The sequence below is a fragment of the Oncorhynchus clarkii genome, chromosome 2 (genome assembly GCF_045791955.1).
Source record: "Oncorhynchus clarkii lewisi isolate Uvic-CL-2024 chromosome 2, UVic_Ocla_1.0, whole genome shotgun sequence".
Taxonomy (NCBI): domain Eukaryota; kingdom Metazoa; phylum Chordata; class Actinopteri; order Salmoniformes; family Salmonidae; genus Oncorhynchus; species Oncorhynchus clarkii.
The window spans coordinates 1,774,749-1,799,118 of NC_092148.1; the positions used below are offsets into that span (position 1 = coordinate 1,774,749).

The 24,370-nt window shown below is 48.5% G+C and overlaps 1 protein-coding gene across 1 annotated transcript in view; it reads left to right on the plus strand.

Annotated features, from left to right (window-relative positions):
* The window catches only part of LOC139418921 (threonylcarbamoyladenosine tRNA methylthiotransferase-like), a 404,223-nt gene that overhangs the window by 278,230 nt on the left and 101,623 nt on the right, over nucleotides 1-24,370 (plus strand). Inside the window, exon 8 of the mRNA XM_071168710.1 lies at nucleotides 21,426-21,529. Coding sequence (XP_071024811.1) covers nucleotides 21,426-21,529 — 104 coding nt within the window. The remainder of the gene's footprint in view (nucleotides 1-21,425; nucleotides 21,530-24,370) is intronic.

A 24,370-nucleotide genomic window follows, 5' to 3' on the forward strand; every position in this document is an offset into this window, starting at 1 on the left:
TTAGCTTTAAAAAGCAGTAACATCAGAGAGCATTCAGTCTGTTTCGGTGATAACTGGGAGATAGTAGTAGTTGTATCAGTAACATCAGAGAGCATTCAGTCTGTTTCGGTCATAACTGGGAGATAGCCGCAGCGTTTATTATCTGAAACAATTAGCGTCTGTACCACATTTATTTTTAATCAATTCCTTATTTTTACCTCTGAAACCAAATACGTCCCAATTGGTTCCCTTATTCCCTATAGAGAGTGTACTACTTCTAACGTAGAGCTACTACTCCCAGACTGTACCTATCTGGTGGAAAGTAGTGCGCTACATAGGGAATAGGGTGTGATTTGGGACGGAGCCAGCCAGTGACTGCGGGGTACTACTCCATCATTAGTGATGGATTCTGATGGTCTGCCCTGTTCTTATTCTGGCCCAGCCATAATGTACTCTTAGGACCGTATTTTTATATGGTATAATTGCCAGGGAAATTACAAATTACAAAGTGCACATGGTCCTACTAAAGTTGGCTTTAAACTTAGCTAATTAATAATAATTAGTAAAAAATTATTGAGCGAAACTTTAACATGACAAGCTGAGCTGACAAGGTAAATGACAGAAATATCTGTCGTTCTGCCCCTGGACAAGGCAGTTGATATACGCTTGAACCTCTGTCGCCAATTGGCTGGAAACCTAGCTTCTGTCACATCTCTAAATGTGTCCCTCCCTCCCTCCCTCCCTCCCTCCCTCCCTCCCTCCCTCCCTCCCTCCCTCCCTCCTCACTGCCTCTCTCTCCTCTCTACTCACAGCCTCTCCTTCCGCTCTCTCTCCCCCTCTCTCTCTCCATCTCTCTCTCCTTTTGCTCTCTCCTCCCCCTTCTGAGGCTCTCTAGCTCCCTGTCTCGATCTCCCCCCTCTCTCACACACACTCTCACACACTCTCAGTCCTAGGCCCTCTCTCCTGTCATGTCCATCCACTCTGAAGAATTTTAATTTTCCAAAGCAAACAAACTCACGCAGATTGTTTAGTCTCGCCTCAGCTCAAATAAATATTACAACTTAAACTATGAAATTGATTGACATTTGGTTGGGCCAAAGGAGTGGAGGGCAGAATAAGTGAGCGAGGGCCCACTCTGATGTCTGGTATGTAGAGTAATGCTGGGCCTCTCTGATGTCTGGTATGTAGAGTGATACTGGGCCTCTCTGATGTCTGGTATGTAGAGTGATACTGGGCCTCTCTGATGTCTGGTAGGTAGAGTAATGCAGGGCCTCTCTGATGTCTGGTATGTAGAGTGATACTGGGCCTCTCTGATGTCTGGTATGTAGAGTGATACTGGGCCTCTCTGATGTCTGGTAGGTAGAGTAATGCTGAGCCTCTCTGATGTCTGATGTCTGGTATGTAGAGTGATACTGGGCCTCTATGATGTCTGGTAGGTAGAGTAATGCTGGGCCTCTCTGATGTCTGGTATGTAGAGTAATGCTGGGCCTCTGATGTCTGGTACATGGAGTAATGATGGGCCTCTCTAATGTCTTGTGTCTAGAGTAATGTTATACCACTCTATACCCAGCCCTATTCTACTGGTCTGGTATATTACCCCTCTATACCCAGCCCTATTCTACTGGTCATTACCCCTCTATACCAGCCCTATTCTACTGGTTATTACCCCTCTATACCCAGCCCTATTCTACTGGTTATTACCCCTCTATACCCAGCCCTATTCTACTGGTCTGGTATATTACCCCTCTATACCCAGCCCTATTCTACTGGTTATTACCCCTCTATACCAGCCCTATTCTACTGGTAAATTACCCCTGTCTGTCTCTCTCTCTCTCTGTCTCTCTCTCTCTGTCTGTCTTTCTCGCTCTCTGTCTCTCTCTGTCTTTCTCTCTCCCCCCCACCCCTCTCTCTCTCTCTCTGTCTTTCTCTCTGTCTCTGTCTCTCTACTCTCTCTCTCTTTCCACTCTCGCTGTCTCTTTCCACTCTCTCTGTCTCTTTCCACTCTCTCTGTCTCTTTCTACTCTCTCTCTCTACTCTCTCTCTCCTGTCTCTCTTCTCTCTCTCTCTACTCTCTCTCTCTCTCTCTCCTCTCTCTCTCCTCTGTCTCTCTCTCTATCCTGTCTCTCTTCTCTCTCTCTCTCTCTCTCTCTACTCTCTCTCAGTCCGTCTGATCGACGTTGCTGCAAATCAAACCTCTCAGGAGAATGAATGGATTGTCTCCTCAAACTAGTTCCAGAACACTTACAGGAGTCATTGTTTCTCTCCCTGTGAACTTTTTGCTTCTTGGCAATGTCAGCTTTGATGTATGACAGTCCCCCCCCCCTCCCAACCCTCTCCTCCCCCCTCTCTCTCTCCCCTCTCCCTCTCCCCCCCTCTCTCTCTCGCTGTGAAACGTCTCTTTGTTATAAAGGAGAGGTCTATAAACACAGTGTGTATGGTAACGTTTTACCATGTTACTTCCATAAGGTTAACACTGTAGTACAGTATATCCCCCCCACCCCTCTCTCTCTCTCCCCCCCCCCCCCTCTCTCCCTTGTCTCATATATTACTTCCATAAGGTTAACACTGTAGTACAGTATATCCCCCCCCACCCCTCTCTCTCTCTCCCCCCCTCTCTCCCTTGTCTCATATATTACTTCCATAAGGTTAACACTGTAGTACAGTATATCCCCCCCACCCCTCTCTCTCCCCCCCCCCCCTCTCTCCCTTGTCTTATATATTACTTCCATAAGGTTAACACTGTAGTACAGTATATCCCCCCCCCTCTCTCTCTCTCTCCCCCCCTCTCTCTCCCTTGTCTCATATATTACTTCCATAAGGTTAACACTGTAGTACAGTATATCCCAACGCTGTCATTCACTGTGAGGTCGCCGTTTAAACTCTTCCGTACTGTCAATGTAACGCAATACACTTCCAGGAATGCTGTCTTGTACACTTCCTGTCCTTCTCCTAGCCGTGCAGTTCCATCCTGTCCTGAAGAGTTTAATATATTATGTTGTGATGTAAACAACAAACTGGGATATTACATGTGTACAGGGAAAAGGGGTTTGTCTCCATTGTCATTCATAACTACATCACATGGTTCTGAGTTCATCCCTGTCATTTAAAACAAAGAGCTTGTTTTCAGTCTGATCTGCCCGGGCTGCTTAACAGAAAGATGGACTTGTCCTCAACCTCCCTCCCTTGTCCTCAACCTCCCTCTCTTCCTTGTCCTCAGCCTCCCTCCCTTGTTCTCAACCTCTCTTCCTTGTCCTCAGCCTCCCTCCCTTGTTCTCAACCTCTCTTCCTTGTCCTCAACCTCCCTCCCTTGTCATCAGCCTCCCTCCCTTGTCCTCATCCTCCCTCCCTTGTCCTCATCCTCCCTCCCTTGTCCTCATCCTCCCTCCCTTGTCCTCATCCTCCCTCCCTTGTCCTCATCCTCACGCACTTGTCCTCATCCTCACGCACTTGTCCTCAGCATCCCTCCCTTGTCCTCAACCTCCCTCCCTTGTCCTCAGCATCCCTCCCTTGTCCTCAACCTCCCTTGTCCTCAGCATCCCTCCCGTGTCCTCAGCCTCCCACCCTTGTCCTCAACCTCCCTTGTCCTCAACCTCCCACTCTTGTCCTCAACCTCCCTCCCTTGTCCTCAACCTCCCACTCTTGTCCTCAACCTCCCTCCCTTGTCCTCAACCTCACTCCCTTGTACTCAACCTCACTCCCTTGTCCTCAACCTCCCTCCCTTGTCCTCAACCTCACTCCCTTGTCCTCAACCTCCCTCCCTTGTCCTCAACCTCCCACCCTTGTCCTCAACCTCCCACCCTTGTCCTCAACCTCCCACCCTTGTCCTCAGCCTCCCTCCCTTGTCTTCAACCTCCCTCCCTTGTCCTCAACCTCCCTCCCTTGTCCTCATCCTCACTCCCTTGTCCTCAACCTCCCTCCCTTGTCCTCAACCTCCCTCCCTTGTCCTCAACCAACCTCCCTTGTCCTCCAGCTCCCGTGTCCTCAACCTCCCTCCCTTGTCCTCAACCTCCCTCCCTTGTCCTCATCCTCCCTCCCTTGTCCTCATCCTCCCTCCCTTGTCCTCATCCTCCCTCCCTTGTCCTCATCCTCCCTCCCTTGTCCTCAACCTCCCTCCCGTGTCCTAATCCTCCCTCCCTTGTCCTCAACCTCCCCCCCCCTTGTCCTCATCCTTCCACCCTTGTCCTCAGCCTCCCACCCTTGTCCTCATCCTACCTCCCTTGTCCTCAGCCTCCCTCCCTTGTCCTCAACCTCCCTCCCTTGTCCTCGTCCTCCCTCCCCTGTCCTCAGCCTCCCTCTCTTGTCCTCAGCCTCCCTCTCCTGTCCTCAACTCCCACCTTTGTCCTCAGCCTCCCTCTTGTCCTCAACCTCCCACCCTTGTCCTCAGCCTCCCACCCTTGTCCTCAACCTCGCACCCTTGTCCTCAACCTCGCACCCTTGTCCTCAACCTCCCACCCTTGTCCTCAACCTCCCACCCTTGTCCTCAACCTCACTCCCTTGTCCTCAACCTCCCTCCCTTGTCCTCAACCTCCCTCCCTTGTCCTCAACCTCCCTCCCTTGTCCTCAACCTCCCTCCCTTGTCCTCAACCTCCCTCCCTTGTCCTCAACCTCCCTCCCTTGTCCTCAACCTCCCACCCTTGTCCTCAACCTCCCACCCTTGTCCTCAACCTCCCACCCTTGTCCTCAACCTCCCACCCGTAAGTATCGCGTTGATACGGTATGGTGAGGTCCCTGGTAATACCCAGCCCTACTGTGTGTGTGGTGGAGGGGGTCTCAGTAGGTCTGAGTCTCTGTGCTGTAATAGAGGGTAATTAAAGATGTGATGAAGTGGGAGATGAGCAGCAGATTAAGCCTGGATCTAGTGGTTAAGGCCACACTGGTACACAAGGCCTCCGTTTAGGGCATCTCATGTCTCCTAACTCTGATGCTAAGACGCACTAATCTGCTCCCCAGGCAGAGCTCTGTCTTTTCTCTCTCCTTCTCTGAGTCTCTCTTTTATTATCTCTCTCTTTACTTCTCTCTCTCTCTCTCTCTTGTATTATCTCTCTCTTTACCTCTCTCTTTCTCTGAGTCTCTCTTTTAGTATCTCTCTCTTTACCTCTCTCCTCTCTGTCTCTCTTTTATTATCTCTCTCTTTACCTCTCTCTTTCTCTGTCCCTCTCTCTCTTTTATTATCTCTCTCTTTACCTCTCTTTCTCTGTCCCTCTCTCTCTTTTATTATCTCTCTCTTTACCTCTCTCTTTCTCTGTCCCTCTCTCTCTTTTATTATCTCTCTCTTTACCTCTCTCTTTCTCTGTCCCTCTCTTTTATTATCTCTCTCTTTCTCTTTCTGTCTCTCTCTCATTCTCTTTCATTATTTCTCTCTTTCTCTTTACCTCTCTCTGAGTCTTTCTACCTCTTTCTATGAGTCTCTTTACCTCTTTCTCTGAGTCTCTCTCTTTACCTCTTTCTCTGAGTCTCTCTCTTTACCTCTCTCTGAGTCTTTCTACCTCTTTCTCTGAGTCTCTTACCTCTTTCTCTGAGTCTCTCTTTCTCTGGGTTTCTCTCTTTACCTCTTTCTCTGAGTCTCTCTCTCTCTTACCTCTCTGAGTCTCTCTCTTTACCTCTTTCTCTGAGTCTCTCTCTCTTACCTCTTTCTCTGAGTCTCTCTCTCTTACCTCTTTCTCTGAGTCTCTCTCTCTCTTTACCTCTTTCTCTGAGTATCTCTCTTACCTCTTTCTCTGAGTATCTCTCTCTCTTACCTCTTTCTCTGAGTCTCTCTCTTTACCTATTTCTCTGAGTCTCTCTCTTTACCTCTTTCTCTGAGTCTCTCTCTCTTACCTCTTTCTCTGAGTCTCTCTCTATCTTACCTCTCTCTCTGAGTCTCTCTCTTTACCTCTTTCTCTGAGTCTCTCTCTCTTACCTCTTTCTCTGAGTCTCTCTTTCTCTTTACCTATTTCTCTGAGTTTCTCTCTCTTACCTCTTTCTCTGAGTCTCTCTCTCTTACCTCTTTCTCTGAGTCTCTCTTTCTCTTTACCTATTTCTCTGAGTTTCTCTCTCTTACCTCTTTCTCTGAGTCTCTCTCTTTACCTCTTTCTCTGAGTCTCTCTTTCTCTTTACCTATTTCTCTGAGTTTCTCTCTCTTACCTCTTTCTCTGAGTCTCTCTCTTTACCTCTTTCTCTGAGTCTCTCTCTCTCTTACCTCTTTCTCTGAGTCTCTCTCTTCACCTCTTTCTCTGAGTCTCTCTCTCTCTTACCTCTTTCTCTGAGTCTCTCTCTCTCTTACCTCTTTCTCTGAGTATCTCTCTCTCTTTACCTCTTTCTCTGAGTATCTCTCTCTTCTACCTCTTTCTCTGAGTATCTCTCTCTCTCTTACCTCTTTCTCTGAGTATCTCTCTTACCTCTTTCTCTGAGTATCTCTCTTACCTCTTTCTCTGAGTATCTCTCTCTCTTACCTCTTTCTCTGAGTCTCTCTCTCTCTTACCTCTTTATCCGAGTCTCTCTCTCTCTCTCTCTCTCTCTCTCTTTACCTCTTTCTCTGAATATCTCTCTCTCTCTACCTCTTCCTCTGAGTTTCTCTTTCTCTGAGTCTCTCTCTCTCTCTTTACCTCTTTATCTGAGTCTCTCTCTCTCTCTTACCTCTTTCTCCGAGTCTCTCTCTCTTACCTCTTTCTCTGAGTCTCTCTCTCTTACCTCTTTCTCTGAGTCTCTCTCTCTTACCTCTTTCTCTGAGTCTCTCTCTCTTACCTCTTTCTCTGAGTCTCTCTCTCTTACCTCTTTCTCTGAGTCTCTCTCTCTTACCTCTTTCTCTGAGTCTCTCTCTCTCTCTTACCTCTTTCTCTGAGTCTCTCTCTCTTACCTCTTTCTCTGAGTCTCTCTCTCTTACCTCTTTCTCTGAGTCTCTCTCTCTTACCTCTTTCTCTGAGTCTCTCTCTCTCTCTTACCTCTTTCTCTGAATATCTCTCTCTTACCTCTTTCTCTGAGTCTCTCTCTCTCTCTTTACCTCTTTCTCTGAGTCTCTCTCTCTTACCTCTTTCTCTGAGTCTCTCTCTCTCTTTACCTCTTTCTCTGAGTCTCTCTCTCTTACCTCTTTCTCTGAGTCTCTCTCTCTCTCTTACCTCTTTCTCTGAATATCTCTCTCTTACCTCTTTCTCTGAGTCTCTCTCTCTCTCTTTACCTCTTTCTCTGAGTCTCTCTCTCTTACCTCTTTCTCCGAGTCTCTCTCTCTTTTACTATATTTGCTCTTTATTTATTTCTCTTTCACTCCCTCATCTGTCTCTGTCCCAGGCTGTGTCTCTGTGCAGTGTCCCAGTCCCTCATCTGTCTCTGTCCCAGGCTGTGTCTCTGTGCAGTGTCCCAGTCCCTCATCTGTCTCTGTCCCAGGCTGTGTCTCTGTGCAGCGTCCCAGTCCCTCATCTGTCTCTGTCCCAGGCTGTGTCTCTGTGCAGCGTCCCAGTCTCCATCTGTCTCTGTCCCAGGCTGTGTCTCTGTGCAGCGTCCCAGTCCCTCATCTGTCTCTGTCCCAGGCTGTGTCTCTGTGCAGTGTCCCAGTCCCTCATCTGTCTCTGTCCCAGGCTGTGTCTCTGTGCAGCGTCCCAGTCCCTCATCTGTCTCTGTCCCAGGCTGTGTCTCTGTGCAGTGTCCCAGTCCCTCATCTGTCTCTGTCCCAGGCTGTGTCTCTGTGCAGTGTCCCAGTCCCTCATCTGTCTCTGTCCCAGGCTGTGTCTCTGTGCAGCGTCCCAGTCCCTCATCTGTCTCTGTCCCAGGCTGTGTCTCTGTGCAGTGTCCCAGTCCCTCATCTGTCTCTGTCCCAGGCTGTGTCTCTGTGCAGTGTCCCAGTCCCTCATCTGTCTCTGTCCCAGGCTGTGTCTCTGTGCAGTGTCCCAGTCTCCATCTGTCTCTGTCCCAGGCTGTGTCTCTGTGCAGTGTCCCAGTCTCCATCTGTCTCTGTCCCAGGCTGTGTCTCTGTGCAGCATCTCAGTCTCCATCTGTCTCTGTCCCAGGCTGTGTCTCTGTGCAGTGTCCCAGTCCCTCATCTGTCTCTGTCCCAGGCTGTGTCTCTGTGCAGTGTCCCAGTCCCTCATCTGTCTCTGTCCCAGGCTGTGTCTCTGTGCAGTGTCCCAGTCCCTCATCTGTCTCTGTCCCAGGCTGTGTCTCTGTGCAGCATCTCAGTCTCCATCTGTCTCTGTCCCAGGCTGTGTCTCTGTGCAGTGTCCCAGTCCCTCATCTGTCTCTGTCCCAGGCTGTGTCTCTGTGCAGTGTCCCAGTCTCCATCTGTCTCTGTCCCAGGCTGTGTCTCTGTGCAGTGTCCCAGTCTCCATCTGTCTCTGTCCCAGGCTGTGTCTCTGTGCAGCATCTCAGTCTCCATCTGTCTCTGTCCCAGGCTGTGTCTCTGTGCAGTGTCCCAGTCCCTCATCTGTCTCTGTCCCAGGCTGTGTCTCTGTGCAGTGTCCCAGTCTCCATCTGTCTCTGTCCCAGGCTGTGTCTCTGTGCAGTGTCCCAGTCCCTCATCTGTCTCTGTCCCAGGCTGTGTCTCTGTGCAGTGTCCCAGTCCCTCATCTGTCTCTGTCCCAGGCTGTGTCTCTGTGCAGTGTCCCAGTCCCTCATCTGTCTCTGTCCCAGGCTGTGTCTCTGTGCAGTGTCCCAGTCCCTCATCTGTCTCTGTCCCAGGCTGTGTCTCTGTGCAGTGTCCCAGTCCCTCATCTGTCTCTGTCCCAGGCTGTGTCTCTGTGCAGTGTCCCAGTCCCTCATCTGTCTCTGTCCCAGGCTGTGTCTCTGTGCAGTGTCCCAGTCTCCATCTGTCTCTGTCCCAGGCTGTGTCTCTGTGCAGTGTCCCAGTCTCCATCTGTCTCTGTCCCAGGCTGTGTCTCTGTGCAGCATCTCAGTCTCCATCTGTCTCTGTCCCAGGCTGTGTCTCTGTGCAGTGTCCCAGTCCCTCATCTGTCTCTGTCCCAGGCTGTGTCTCTGTGCAGTGTCCCAGTCCCTCATCTGTCTCTGTCCCAGGCTGTGTCTCTGTGCAGTGTCCCAGTCCCTCATCTGTCTCTGTCCCAGGCTGTGTCTCTGTGCAGTGTCCCAGTCCCTCATCTGTCTCTGTCCCAGGCTGTGTCTCTGTGCAGCATCTCAGTCTCCATCTGTCTCTGTCCCAGGCTGTGTCTCTGTGCAGTGTCCCAGTCCCTCATCTGTCTCTGTCCCAGGCTGTGTCTCTGTGCAGTGTCCCAGTCCCTCATCTGTCTCTGTCCCAGGCTGTGTCTCTGTGCAGTGTCCCAGTCCCTCATCTGTCTCTGTCCCAGGCTGTGTCTCTGTGCAGCATCTCAGTCTCCATCTGTCTCTGTCCCAGGCTGTGTCTCTGTGCAGTGTCCCAGTCCCTCATCTGTCTCTGTCCCAGGCTGTGTCTCTGTGCAGAATCTCAGTCTCCATCTGTCTCTGTCCCAGGCTGTGTCTATGTGCATCATCTCAGTCTCCATCTGTCTCTGTCCCAGGCTGTGTCTCTGTGCAGCGTCCCAGTCTCCATCTGTCTCTGTCCCAGGCTGTGTCTATGTGCAGCGTCCCAGTCTCCATCTGTCTCTGTCCCAGGCTGTGTCTCTGTGCAGCGTCCCAGTCTCCATCTGTCTCTGTCCCAGGCTGTGTCTCTGTGCAGCGTCTCTGTGCAGTGTCCAAGTCTCTAGTGTTGAATCATCTCTTTGTCTCTGACCTAATGAACTCTCTCTGTATTTAGTCTCGTGCTTCATGCTCCCTGTGAGGCCGCCACACACACACACACACACACACACACACACACCCTGATCTGTTCTCAGTGAAGGTTACACACAACACTGTGAGTTCTCTGACTGCTGCAGCTTCTTGTTTAGTCTCCAGAGCCACTCTGTTTTCCCCTCAGCTTGTCTGAGCATTGTGTTAAAGGAATGCTGCTGTACTGTGGCGTGGAGGCTGAGCGGGCTATAGGCTGTTGCCATAGAAATAGTACTATAGACCCCATTGACTTGAAGGGGATTTCCTGTTCTACTGATTTAGATTTCATCTTGGCTTCTGCTGCTAGTGTTGTTACACGGGCCCCTTTCTACATTATCTCAGGGTCATGAGTTCACTCCTTCCTACATTATCTCAGGGTCATGAGTTCACTCCTTCCTACATTATCCCAGGTTGATGAGTTCACCTGATCCTGCTGTTAGTTCACCCCTTTCCTTCATTATCTCATCTGATTATCCTGTTAGTTCACTCCTTCCTACATTATCTCAGGTTGATGAGTTCACCTGATCCTGCTGTTAGTTCACCCATTCCTACATTATCTCAGGGTCATTATCTCACCTGATCGTGCTGTTAGTTCACCTGCCCAGACTGGTAGACAGCCAGTCGACAGCCCGGTGTGGTGTGTTCAATAGGCATCCCACTGCGGTTTCATATCAAATTAAATTCTATCGGGTCGTGTATTTTCTTCAGATGTTATCGCAGGTGCAGCAGCAATGCTTGGCGTTCCTAGTTCCATTCAGTACTGCGTTGCCAAACCAACAGAAGTGGTTGAACTGTTAAAGCTATGGTTAGTGTGGTGAGGTCTGCTGTGTGTTGTCCCTGGGTGACATTTCAGCTCTTCCACTGGCTCAGAAACTCCCCTGTTAGTGTGGTGAGGTCTGCTGTGTGCTGTCCCTGGGTGACATTTCAGCTCTTCCACTGGCTCAGAAACTCCCCTGTGTGTTTCTCAGACTTAGCAGCTCTCTTTGACTCGTAACTGATTTCTCAAATGGACCCTTGATGCCGTTCAGACTTAAAACTCAAAATTGTTTGCTGTTTAGTTTGTTTTATTCCAGCAGTGGGAGTCGTCCCAGTGGTGTTCGCCTGTTTTATTCCAGCAGTGGGAGTCGTCCCAGTGGTGTTCGCCTGTTTTATTCCAGCAGTGGGAGTCGTCCCAGTGGTGTTCGCCTGTTTTATTCCAGCAGTGGGAGTCGTCCCAGTGGTGTTCGCCTGTTTTATTCCTGCAGTGGGAGTCGTCCCAGTGGTGTTCGCCTGTTTTATTCCAGCAGTGGGAGTCGTCCCAGTGGTGTTCGCCTGTTTTATTCCAGCAGTGGGAGTCGTCCCAGTGGTGTTCGCCTGTTTTATTCCAGCAGTGGGAGTCGTCCCAGTGGTGTTCGCCTGTTTTATTCCAGCAGTGGGAGTCGTCCCAGTGGTGTTCCCCTGTTTTATTCCAGCAGTGGGAGTCGTCCCAGTGGTGTTCGCCTGTTTTATTCCAGCAGTGTGAGTCGTCCCAGTGGTGTCCGCCTGTTTTATTCCTGCAGTGTGAGTCGTCCCAGTGGTGTTCGCCTGTTTTATTCCTGCAGTGGGAGTCGTCCCAGTGGTGTTCGCCTGTTTTATTCCAGCAGTGGGAGTCGTCCCAGTGGTGTTCGCCTGTTTTATTCCAGCAGTGGGAGTCGTCCCAGTGGTGTTCGCCTGTTTTATTCCACTTTGACTTTGAGGAGCCTCTTATGAAAGGATTTAATTGTTTTCTACTTTGTGTGTTGGGTTCAATATTCACTCGACCCTCCTTGTCCTGGTTTGACACAAACAATACGATGATTTCCTGCAACTTCTCTTCAAGTTCAAACCCCTTTTTCATATATTTTTTTAATCAATGTCTCTAAATAAAAAGCTGTAAAACACAATACGTGGCCATAGATTCAGCTGCTTTCCAATTAATGGAGAATAAATGCTTTAGTTGTTTAAATGCAGATCACAGGCTTAGTGTTTAGGCCCTTTAGTGCTTTCCCTCCTCTGCTCATAGGGACATGGGTTCAAACACTATTTGACATCGTTCAAATCCTTTCAGCCCAGAATGCCCCACTCTCCCTGGAATGTGAGACGGGCGGGGTTTTACAGTTCTGGGACTGTTTTATTGGTTTATTTGTTTCGGCTTAATTAAACACCGATAAAGTTTTTGAAATACATTTTGAATAGTATTTGAAGCCGTTCTGGGAGGCAGCAGCTCCTAGGAGTGTCCTCTTGGGTGTGTGTCTGCCAGTGAGGGGGGTCAGTGTAATTTATTGCAGGTTTCCACTCAGGGACACAAATTAATATATTGAGGGACCAGGAGTCGATCAGGGGGGACCCAGTGCTATTGTCTCTCCATCATCTGCAGTGTTGACGGGGATAACAAAGAGGTGTGTGTGTGTGTGGTGTGTGTGTGTGTGTGTGTGGTGTGTGTGTGTGTGTGTGTGTGTGTGTGTGTGTGTGTGTGTGACAGAGGTAAAGCTGTGTGCTGTTGCACCAGGGGCCTTCCCTGCCTCTGAGCCATAACGATGTAGTACATTGTCCTGTGTGTGTGTGTGTGTGTGTGTGTGTGTGTCGTAATGATGAAGTATGTTGTTCTCGTACACCTTCATGTGTAATTAATGTTTGAGGAGAGAGTCACACGGCAACACAGCAAGAGGCATTCAGACGACAGGTTACAGTCGTTAAGAAATCAGAAATGAGTTACTGCAGGTGTCTAGAGAGGAGGGGGGGGGGGGCGCCTCTCGTTTGGAGAAGTAGAGGGGGGGGGGGCGCCTCTCGTTTGGAGAAGTACGTCTACATTACTGAACAATAATACAATGAAATCCCAAGCTGCTCCTTTCCACGGTCTCTAGTCACGTCTTTAAAATAACAATAATACTGGTGTTGAAAGTTCATTCAGTGGGATTCTGGTTCTGTTGGCCTGGTTCTGTTGGCCTGGTTCTGTTGGCCTGGTTCTGTTGGCCTGGTTCTGTTGGCCTGGTACTGTTGGCCTGGTTCTGTTTGAAACCAGTGTGGTTGTGATGAGCCTGAGATGCTCCTGTCAGAGTGGTTGGGATGTCCCTTGAGGTACTCAGATGGGGGGGGGGGGACGGAGAGAGGGTTTGGGATGTCCCGTGAGGTATTTAGTCAGTCAGTCAGAGGGAGAGAGAAGGAGGGAGAGAGAGAGAAGGAGGGATAGGGAGAGAGAGAGAGTTTGGGATGTCCCGTGAGGTATTTAGTCAGTCAGAGACAGAGAAAGAGACATGAGAGAGAGAGGTTGGCAGCTCTCCTGTCTGTCAGCGAGGATGGATGAAGTGTAGAGAGATGGTTGACAGACACTAACAGCTCCTCTGCTTCAGGCGACCCTGCTGCTACTACACAAACTAGCTGCGTCTGAAAACAAGTGCTCCACTTTTTCTGACGCGTTTCTCTGTCAGTAACCAACATCACACAGCTACCACAGTAATACATAATTAACCACCTTGCGTATGTTTAAGTCTTAGATCACGTTAGAAGTGTGACTTTTTCCTGGGTACTTTTTTCATATTTCTGCCTTGCTGTAATTCACTCAACAGAGATCATGTTTCCCTGGTGTGATTTTATCTATTGTAGCTCTGTCTAGTGGTAATGTAGACGTTGTCAGGACAACAACCTACAGTAGATGTAGTAATGTAGACGTTGTCAGGTCAACAAACTACAGTAAATGTAGTAATGTAGTTGTTGTCAGGACAACAAACTACAGTAACTGTAGTAATGTAGACATCAGGACAATAAACTACATTAAATGTAGTAATGTAGATGTTGTCAGGACAACAAACTACAGTAACTGTAGCAATGTAGTTGTTGTCAGGACAACCAAGAGAGAAGAGGCTGCAGGCCAGAGGGGGGAGTAGGGTTTTGAGAGGAGGCTGTGGAGAAACACGAGGAAGGAGGAGAGTAGACTCTTCCTGAAGCCAGACCCACAGATTTCTGGTTACAGAAACCCTGACAGGGGGTTACATGGGGGAGACAGGATGATGGGAGAGTGGGAGAGGGCCCCATCTGTTAGTGTTCTCTCTGAGGCCAGGTCATGTTAAGCTGCCATCTTTAATGCCCATTCTAATCAGGGAAAGTGCCGGAGATCTCCTTACAAAGACATCCGTTCACCTCAAATCTGACTGGACCACCACAGCATTATTAGTACTAGTCTTTAGACTAAATCTCTAGCTCTCTCTCTCTCTCCTCTCTCTCTGACTGGACCACCACAGCATTATTAGTACTAGTCTTTAGACTAAATCTCTCTCTCTCTCTATCTGACTAGACCACCACAGCATTATTAGTACTAGTCTTTACACTAAATCTCTCTCTCTCTCTCTCTGACTGGACCACCACAGCATTATTAGTACTAGTCTTTACACTAAATCTCTCTCTCTCTCTCTCTGACTGGACCACCACAGCATTATTAGTACTAGTCTTTAAACTAAATCTCTAGCTCTCTCTCCTCTCTCTCTTTCTCTTTCTCCCTGGCTCTCTCTCTCTCTCTCCTCTCTCTCTCTCTCTCTCTCTCTCTCTCTCTCTCCTCTCTCTCTCTCGGGCTCTCTCTCTCTCTCTCTCTCTCTCTCTCTCGGGCTCTCTCTCTCTCGGGCTCTCTCTCTCTTTCTCTTTCTCCCGGGCTCTCTCTCTCTCTCTCTCTCTCTCTCTCTCTCTCTCTCTCTCTCTCTCTCTCTCTCTCTCTCTCGGGCTCTCTCTCTCTCGGGCTCTCTCTCTCTTTCTCTTTCTCCCGGGCTATCTCTCTCTCTCTCTCGCTCTCTCTCAGGCTCTCTCTCTCTCGGGCTCTCTCTCTCTCTCTCTCTCTCTCTCTCTCTCTCTCTCTCTCTCTCTCGGGCTCTCTCTCTCTCTCTCAGGCTCTCTCTCTCTCTCTTTGTCTCTCTCTCTCATCTGTTTTGAGAGCTATTATATGTGCAGGATTGCAGCACTGTATAAAACACTCTTAGTCTGTGTGTGAATAGTGGTTTATTCTTAGTAACATATCAATCAAATTTATTTATAAAACTCTTCGTACATCAGCCGATGTCGCAAAGTGCTGTACAGAAACCCAGCCTAAAACCCCAAACAGCAAGTGATGTAGAAGCACAGTGGCTAGAAAAAAGTCATTAGAAAGGCCAAAACCTAGGATGAAACCTAGAGAGGAACCAGGCTATGAGGGGTGGCCAGTCCTCTTCTGGCTGTGCCGGGTGGTGATTATAACAGAACATGGCCAAGGTGTTCAAATGTTCATAGATGACCAGCAGGGTCAGATAATAATAATCACAGTAGTTGTAGAAGGTGAAACAGGTCAGCACCTCAGGAGTAAATGTCAGTTGACTTTTCATAGCTGATCATTAAGAGTATCTCTACTGCTCCTGCTGTCTCTAGAGAGTTGAAAACAGCAGGTCTGGGACTGGTAGCACGTCCGGTGAACAGGTCAGGGTTCCATAGCCGCAGGCAGAACAGTTGAAACTGGAGCAGCAGCACAACCAGGTGGACTGGGAACAGCAAGGAGTCATCAGGCCAGATAGTCCTGAGGCGTGGTCCCAGGGCTCAGGGTCTCCTGGAGGGAAGGGAGAGAGAGAGAATTACTTAAATTCATACAGGACACCAGATAAGACAGGATAAATACTCCAGGTATAACAGACTGACCCTAGCCCCCTGACACGTAAACTATTGCAGCATAAATACTGGAGGCTGAAACAGGAGGGGTCGGGAGACACTATGGCCCCGTCCGACGATACCCCGGACAGGGCCAAACAGGCAGGATATAACCCCATCCACTTTTCCAAAGCACTGCCCCCACACCACTAGAGGGATATCTTCAACCACCAACTTACTATCCTGAGACAAGGCCGAGTATAGCCCACAAACATCTTCCATGCGACACAAACCCGAGGGGCGGCGCCAACCCGGACAGGAAGATCACGTCAGTGACTCAACCCACTCAAGTGACGCACCCCTCCTAGGGATGGCATGAAAGAGCACCAGTAAGCCAGTGACTCAGCCCCTGTAATAGGGTTAGAGGCAGAGAATCCCAGTGGAGAGAGGGGAACCGGCCAGGCAGAGACAGCAAGGACGGTTCGTTGCTCCAGAGCCTTTCCGTTCACCTTCACACTCCTGGACCAGACTACACTCAATCATATGACCCACTGAAGAGATGAGTCTTCAGTAGAGACTTAAAGGTTGAGACCGAGTTTGCGTCTCTCACATGGGTAGGCAGACCGTTCCATAAAGATGGAGCTCTATAGGAGAAAGCCCTGCCTCCAGCTGTTTGCTTAGAAATTCTAGGGACAATTAGGAGGCCTGCGTCTTGTGACCGTAGCGTACGTGTAGGTATGTACGGCAGGACCAAATCAGAAAGATGGGTAGGAGCAAGTCCATGTAATGCTTTGTAGGTTAGCAGTAAAACCTTGAAATCAGCCCTTGCCTTGACAGGAAGCCAGTGTAGAGAGGCTAGCACTGGAGTAATATGATCACATTGTTGGGTTCTAGTCAGGATTCTAGCAGCCGTGTTTAGCACTAACTGAAGTTTATTTAGTGCTTTATCCGGGTAGCCGGAAAGTAGAGCATTGCAGTAGTCTAATCTAGATATGACAAAAGCATGGATACATTTTTCTGCATCATTTTTGGACAGAAAGTTTCTGATCTTTGCAATGTTACTAAGCTGGAGGGGGGGGTGCTGTCCTTGAATAGATGAATGTGTTGTGCTTCTATGAGACTGAAGCCCGTATGTTATCATTTGGTCACGGATGGTCTATTTCTGCTCGTCTCATTGTTACTCTGTGAGACTAGATCATTGTTGGCATGTGACTCTTCTTCATTGACAACTATAATGGTTCGGTTTGTAAATCACTATTTAGTATTTTTACTGTTGGGGGGGGGGGGGGGGTTAAACACCCTGTTTACTCCATCCTAGTCTTCTGAACTGACAGGGGGGTTTAAACACCCTGTTTACTCCATCCTAGTCTTCTGAACTGACAGGGGTTTAAATAGACCCTGTTTACTCCATTCTAGTCTTCTGAACTGACAGGGGTTTAATCAGACCCTGTCTACTCCATCCTAGTCTTCTGAACTGACGGGGTTTAAACAGACCCTGTTTACTCCATCCTAGTCTTCTGAACTGACAGGGGGGTTTAAACACCCTGTTTACTCCATCCTAGTCTTCTGAACTGACAGGGGTTTAAATAGACCCTGTTTACTCCATCCTAGTCTTCTGAACTGACAGGGGTTTAATCAGACCCTGTCTACTCCATCCTAGTCTTCTGAACTGACGGGGTTTAAACAGACCCTGTTTACTCCATCCTAGTCTTCTGAACTGACGGGGGTTTAATCAGACCCTGTTTACTCCATCCTAGTCTTCTGAACTGACGGGGGTTTAGACAGACCCTGTTTACTCCATCCTAGTCTTCTGAACTGACAGGGGTTTAAACAGACCCTGTTTACTCCATCCTAGTCTTCTGAACTGACAGGGGTTTAAACAGACCCTGTTTACTCCATCCTAGTCTTCTGAACTGACAGGGGTTTAAACAGACCCTGTTTACTCCATCCTAGTCTTCTGAACTGACGGGGTTTAAACAGACCCTGTTTACTCCATCCTAGTCTTCTGAACTGACAGGGGGGTTTAGACAGACTCTGTTTACTCCATCCTAGTCTTCTGAACTGACGGGGGTTTAGACAGACTCTGTTTACTCCATCCTAGTCTTCTGAACTGACAGGGGGGTTTAGACAGACCCTGTTTACTCCATCCTAGTCTTCTGAACTGACAGGGGAGTTTAGACAGACCCTGTTTACTCCATCTTAGTCTTCTGAACTGACAGGGTTTAGACTGGAGCAGCTTCCCAGACCATGTTTACTCCATCCTAGTCTTCTGAACTGACGGGGGTTTAAACAGACCCTGTTTACTCCATCCTAGTCTTCTGAACTGACAGGGGGGTTTAGACAGACCCTGTTTACTCCATCCTAGTCTTCTGAACTGACAGGGTTTAAACAGACCCTGTTTACTCCATCCTAGTCTTCTGAACTGACAGGGGGGTTTAAACACCCTGTTTACTCCATCCTAGTCTTCTGAACTGACAGGGGTTTAAATAGACCCTGTTTACTCCATCCTAGTCTTCTGAACTGACAGGGGTTTAATCAGACCCTGTCTACTCCATCCTAGTCTTCTGAACTGACGGGGTTTAAACAGACCCTGTTTACTCCATCCTAGTCTTCTGAACTGACGGGGGTTTAATCAGACCCTGTTTACTCCATCCTAGTCTTCTGAACTGACGGGGGTTTAGACAGACCCTGTTTACTCCATCCTAGTCTTCTGAACTGACAGGGGTTTAAGAAGACCCTGTTTACTCCATCCTAGTCTTCTGAACTGACAGGGGTTTAAACAGACCCTGTTTACTCCATCCTAGTCTTCTGAACTGACAGGGGTTTAAACAGACCCTGTTTACTCCATCCTAGTCTTCTGAACTGACGGGGTTTAAACAGACCCTGTTTACTCCATCCTAGTCTTCTGAACTGACAGGGGGGTTTAGACAGACTCTGTTTACTCCATCCTAGTCTTCTGAACTGACGGGGGTTTAGACAGACTCTGTTTACTCCATCCTAGTCTTCTGAACTGACAGGGGGGTTTAGACAGACCCTGTTTACTCCATCCTAGTCTTCTGAACTGACAGGGGAGTTTAGACAGACCCTGTTTACTCCATCTTAGTCTTCTGAACTGACAGGGTTTAGACTGGAGCAGCTTCCCAGACCATGTTTACTCCATCCTAGTCTTCTGAACTGACGGGGGTTTAAACAGACCCTCTTTACTCCATCCTAGTCTTCTGAACTGACAGGGGGGTTTAGACAGACCCTGTTTACTCCATCCTAGTCTTCTGAACTGACAGGGGAGTTTAGACAGACCCTGTTTACTCCATCCTAGTCTTCTGAACTGACGGGGGTTTAGACAGACTCTGTTTACTCCATCCTAGTCTTCTGAACTGACAGGGGTTTAATCAGACCCTGTTTACTCCATCCTAGTCTTCTGAACTGACAGGGGAGTTTAGACAGACCCTGTTTACTCCATCCTAGTCTTCTGAACTGACAGGGGAGTTTAGACAGACCCTGTTTACTCCATCCTAGTCTTCTGAACTGACGGGGGTTTAAACAGACCCTGTTTACTCCATCCTAGTCTTCTGAACTGACAGGGGGGTTTAGACAGACCCTGTTTACTCCATCTTAGTCTTCTGAACTGACAGGGTTTAATCAGACCCTGTTTACTCCATCCTAGTCTTCTGAACTGACGGGGGTTTAGACAGACTCTGTTTACTCCATCCTAGTCTTCTGAACTGACAGGGTTTAATCAGACCCTGTTTACTCCATCCTAGTCTTCTGAACTGACGGGGGTTTAGACAGACCCTGTTTACTCCATCTTAGTCTTCTGAACTGACAGGGTTTAATCAGACCCTGTTTACTCCATCCTAGTCTTCTGAACTGACGGGGGTTTAAACAGACCCTGTTTACTCCATCCTAGTCTTCTGAACTGACGGGGGTTTAAACAGACCCTGTTTACTCCATCCTAGACTTCTGAACTGACAGGGGGGTTTAGTCAGACCCTGTTTACTCCATCCTAGTCTTCTGAACTGATGGGGGTTTAGACAGACCCTGTTTACTCCATCCTAGTCTTCTGAACTGACGGGGGTTTAGACTGGAGCATGTTCCCAGACCCTGTTTACTCCATCCTAGTCTTCTGAACTGACAGGGGGGTTTAGACAGACCCTGTTTACTCCATCCTAGTCTTCTGAACTGACGGGGGTTTAGACTGGAGCATGTTCCCAGACCCTGTTTACTCCATCCTAGTCTTCTGAACTGACAGGGGGGTTTAGACAGACCCTGTTTACTCCATCCTAGTCTTCTGAACTGACGGGGGAGTTTAGACTGTTTGTCCAGGAGTCAACCTAGTCTTTATCCCTCCCAACATGAGGCCTAAAATATACCATAGAGAAATAAAACGGCTTTGTTTCCACGGTTGTTTGACCATGGTCTCAAAAAAAATCTTGCTTACAAAGTCTTCGGAATGTGAAAGAGAAATGTGTCCCTGTAAAAAAAAATATATTTATATATATAAATATATAACTATATAAAACATTCCTACCAGCCAGCTTGAATCATTTCTGTTTTCTTCCATTTGATTTGTTCCATTTATCCCTCTGGCTGTCTTTAAACCAATGAAAAACAGACTCGTTTCTCCCTCTCTAGAAACCCGGGTTAAGGCAAGACAACAGCAGTAGCATCATTGATCTCCTGAATCCCAGCAGCTTGGCACGTCAAGGCCAGACACCACTACAACCAGCAGCACAGGCTTTGTACGACACTGTGTGTGTCTTAGTGGTTAAGATAGAGAGGGAGGGAGGGATAGAGGGAGCTAGGGAGGGAGGGAGAGAGAGAGAGGGAGGGAGGGAGAGCTAGGGAGGGGGGGGGAGAGAGGGAGAGAGAGAAGGAAGGAGGGAGAGAGAGAGAGGGAGAGAGAGAGAGCTAGAGAGGGAGAGCTAGAGAGGGAGGGAGGGGAGAGAGAGGATCTGTGTGGAGAACAGGTAATGTTGATATAGCCGTTGTCTCCCTCTCCTCTCTTTCATTCTTCCAGAACTTGGAAACAGCCATGATACCGCCATGTCAAAGTTTTGGCACTGCCTGCTCTTGGATGTGTGTGTGTGAAAGAGCTGTGTGTGTGTGAGCTGTAGTTGTCTGAACTCAGCCGGACACACAGCTCATCAGGGGAACAGGAAAGCTGAGAACTCAAAGAAGCCCTGAGCGTCTCAGCTAAACAGTCAGCCAGCAACAGAGGAATTCAGCCAGCCAGCCAGCAACAGAGGAATTCAGCCAGTCAGCCAGCCCAGTCAGCTCAGCTCAGCCAGCCAGCCAGCCTAGTCAGCCAGCCAGCCAGTCAGTCAGTCAGCCAGCCTAGTCAGCTCAGCTCAGCCAGTCAGCCCAGCCAGCCAGTCAGTCAGCCAGCCTAGTCAGTCAGCCAGCCAGCCAGCCTAGTCAGTCAGCCAGCCAAGTCAGTCAGCCAGCCAGCCATCCAGCCAGCCCAGCCAGCCTAGTCAGTCAGTCAGCCAGCCAGCCAGCCAGTCAGCCCAGCCAGTCACACTAAGGAATGGAAACCTGCCATCCTGCACTGTGCTTCTCTCCTCTCAGATTCACTTCACAGCAAATATAACAAGCAGAAGGAGACAGACGTACGGAGAACCAGAACAATTGATCATGTCTGAAAGGAAAGCAGTTGTCCACCTCGGCACTCACATCAAAAGAGCCCTTGATGAGGGAGGGAGGGGAGGGGGGGACAACCAGGGAGGGAGAGGGGGAGGGAGGAAGGGAGGAGGGGGGGGGGGGCAACCAACTATTCCACTCCAAAGATTCAGTTCTCTCACCTGGTTCCTTTCCCTCTTCAGATATGTTCTTCTCTATATTATAACGTTTAGTTAAAAGGCTATTTGGTCTCAGAATCATCTAATGAACCATATGATTGCCTGGGAGAAGGGGGTGTTTGGTCGTTCGTACACCTGATCACACACACACAAACCCTGGTGTTGTTGTTGTCTTACGACTCCTCTAGATCTCTTTAAAATGGCCACCTTCTAAAAGGCTTCCTTGTCCGCTGGTTGTAACGTCTCAAGTCCTGGCGGTTCTACTGATAAACTTCACTGGTCTGTTGAAATCAGATGTAGGTTTGTCTGAGGCGTGACCTCCTCTTCTCTCTCTCTCTCTCTCTCCAGTTGTCTGAATGCCTGTACGTACTGTAAAACCAAGCATGCCAGAGGAGACCTGGCCAGCTACCCCGTGGAGGAACTCGTGGAGAGAGCCAGACAGTCCTTCCAAGGTGAGTCTACAGCCGACCAATCACGCTGCTGCTCCAGGTACACTGACTCCTTTAAACCACCTTCTTTTACTAACTATCAACTCTTTGTTGGAGATGGGGATCTAGTGGGTTGTTGGAGATTGGGGATCTAGTGGGTTGTTGGAGATGGGGATCTAGTGGGTTGTTGGAGATGGGGATCTAGTGGGTTGTAGGAGATGGGGATCTAGTGGGTTGTAGGAGATGGGGATCTAGTGGATTGTAGGAGATGGGGATCTAGTGGGTTGTAGGAGATAGCACCAGGGGGATCTAGTGGGTTGTTGGAGATGGGGATCTAGTGGGTTGTTGGAGATCGCACCAGGGGATCTAGTGGGTTGTTGGAGATGGGGATCTAGTGGGTTGTAGGAGATCGTACCATAGAGATCTAGTGGGTTGTAGGAGAGCACCAGGGGGATCTAGTGGGTTGTTGGAGATAGGGATCTAGTGGGTTGTTGGAGATGGCACCAGGGGGATCTAGTGGGCTATTGGAGATGGGGATCTAGTGGGTTGTTGGAGATAGCACCATGGGATCTAGTGGATTGTAGGAGATGGCACCAGGGGGATCTAGTGGGCTGTTGGAGATGGGGATCTAGTGGGTTGTTAGAGATGGCACCAGGGGGATCTAGTGGGCTATTGGAGATGGGGATCTAGTGGGTTGTTGGAGATGGTACCAGGAGATCTAGTGGGTTGTTGGAGATAGCACCAGGGGGATCTAGTGGGTTGTAGGAGATGGTACCATGGGGATCTAGTGGGTTGTAGGAGATGGTACCAGGGGGATCTAGTGGGTTGTAGGAGATGGTACCAGGGGGATCTAGTGGGTTGTAGGAGATTGTACCAGGCGGATCCAGTGGGTTGTAGGAGATGGTGCCATGGGGATCTAGTGGGTTGTAGGAGATGGTACCATGGGGATCTAGTGGGTTGTAGGAGATGGTACCAGGGGGATCTAGTGGGTTGTAGGATATCAACACACCACTACTAGCTAAAGTCCGTTGGACTTCTTCACCCAACATCGATACAGTTGTTCACGTTTCTTTGTAGACAAGTAACTATCTAACTAACGGCAGACATACTTCCTCGCAGTCCATGTTGCTTTATTTCTAGTAACTGCCACATATATCTATCATCAACAAGCCCAGTTCAGAGCCAACTAACACACCACTACTAACTAACTAAATAACTAACTAACTAATGAACTAACTAACTAACTAACGGCAGACAGACTTCCTCACTGTCCATGTGGCTTTATTTCTAGTAACTGCCCCTCATTTCTATCATCAACAAGCCCAGTTCAGAGCCAACAAACACACCACTACTAACAAACTAACTAACTAATAAACTAACTAACTAACTAACTAACTAACTAACTAACTAACTAACTAACGGCAGACAGACTTCCTCGCTGTCCATGTTGCTTTATTTCTAGTAACTGCCCCTCATTTCTATCATCAACAAGCCCAGTTCAGAGCCAACTAACACACCACTACTAACTAACTAATGAACTAACTAATGAACTAACTAACTAACTAACTAACTAACTAACTAACTAACTAACGGCAGACAGACTTCCTCACTGTCCGTGTTGCTTTATTTCTAGTAACTGCCCCTCATTTCTATCATCAACAAGCCCCGTTCAGAGCCAATGAAACGACAGGTCCCTTTTTAATGCTCTCCGACAACCGTCTGTTAATCCGTCCTGATTGGACAGCTGATTTCATCATGCCTCTCCACATAGACTGACACGTCTCATCATGTTTCTATCTAAGGCAGACGGATGGACGGACACGCCTCCCCCAAAAGCATTATTCATTATCTGTCTCTCTGTGTGTGTGGAGTCTGTCAGCAACACGGGCCTGCCTGTCAGTCACAGAGCAGTGATAGGACAGTTCTGGAATCACACCCAACCAATCAGGTTAACCAGCCAATCGTTGTGTCAGGCAGTTATCGGGGGGGGGGGGGGGGGGGTAGTTCCTATCAGTTCCCTGGGTGTATTACATGGATAAGTTAAAGTACTGTGTGTTTTTGTGTGTTTTTACCTCAGGTATAGTGCAGTATTACAGTGTAGACTAATACTTGTGGTTTATCACATAATACCAGGCGTTTGGCATCGCTATTACTAAATGGAAAAAGCATAACAGTCTCCCTGAGGCCTTCTGACATCCGAGTCCACGATGAAGATGAATTCATACGTGATTTAAAAAAAAATTTAAGCTGTTAAACGCTGTTCGTTGTTCTCTCATCTCTCTCTTCCCAGTGTGGAAGTCTTACCGGTCGTCTTAGTGCAGATTGGAGTTCAATCCTAAAGAGGAATACTATGTTTTATTGACTTGTCTCTAGTGCGCTGGTTTAGTTTGTCATGGATGGGGTCGTGGAGGGGTCATGAAGGGGTCATCTGAACACACGGTGGTGTTTTTATTGGACGGAGAGGATGGACACGTCCCAAATGGGACCCTATTCCCTTTATAGTGCACTACTACCCATAGGGCACTGGTCTAAAGTAGTGCACTATATAGGGAATAGGGCTCTGGTCTAAAGTAGTGCACTATATAGGGAATAGGGCTCTGGTCTAATGTGGTGCACTATATAGGGAATATGGCTCTGGTCTAAAGTAGTGTACTATATAGGGAATAGGGTTCTGGTCTAATGTAGTGCACTATATAGGGAATATGGCTCTGGTCTAAAGTAGTGCACTATATAGGGAATAGGGCTCTGGTCTAATGTAGTGCACTATATAGGGAATAGGGCTCTGGTCTAAAGTAGTGCACTATATAGGGAATATGGCTCTGGTCTAATGTAGTGCACTATATAGGGAATAGGGCTCTGGTCTAA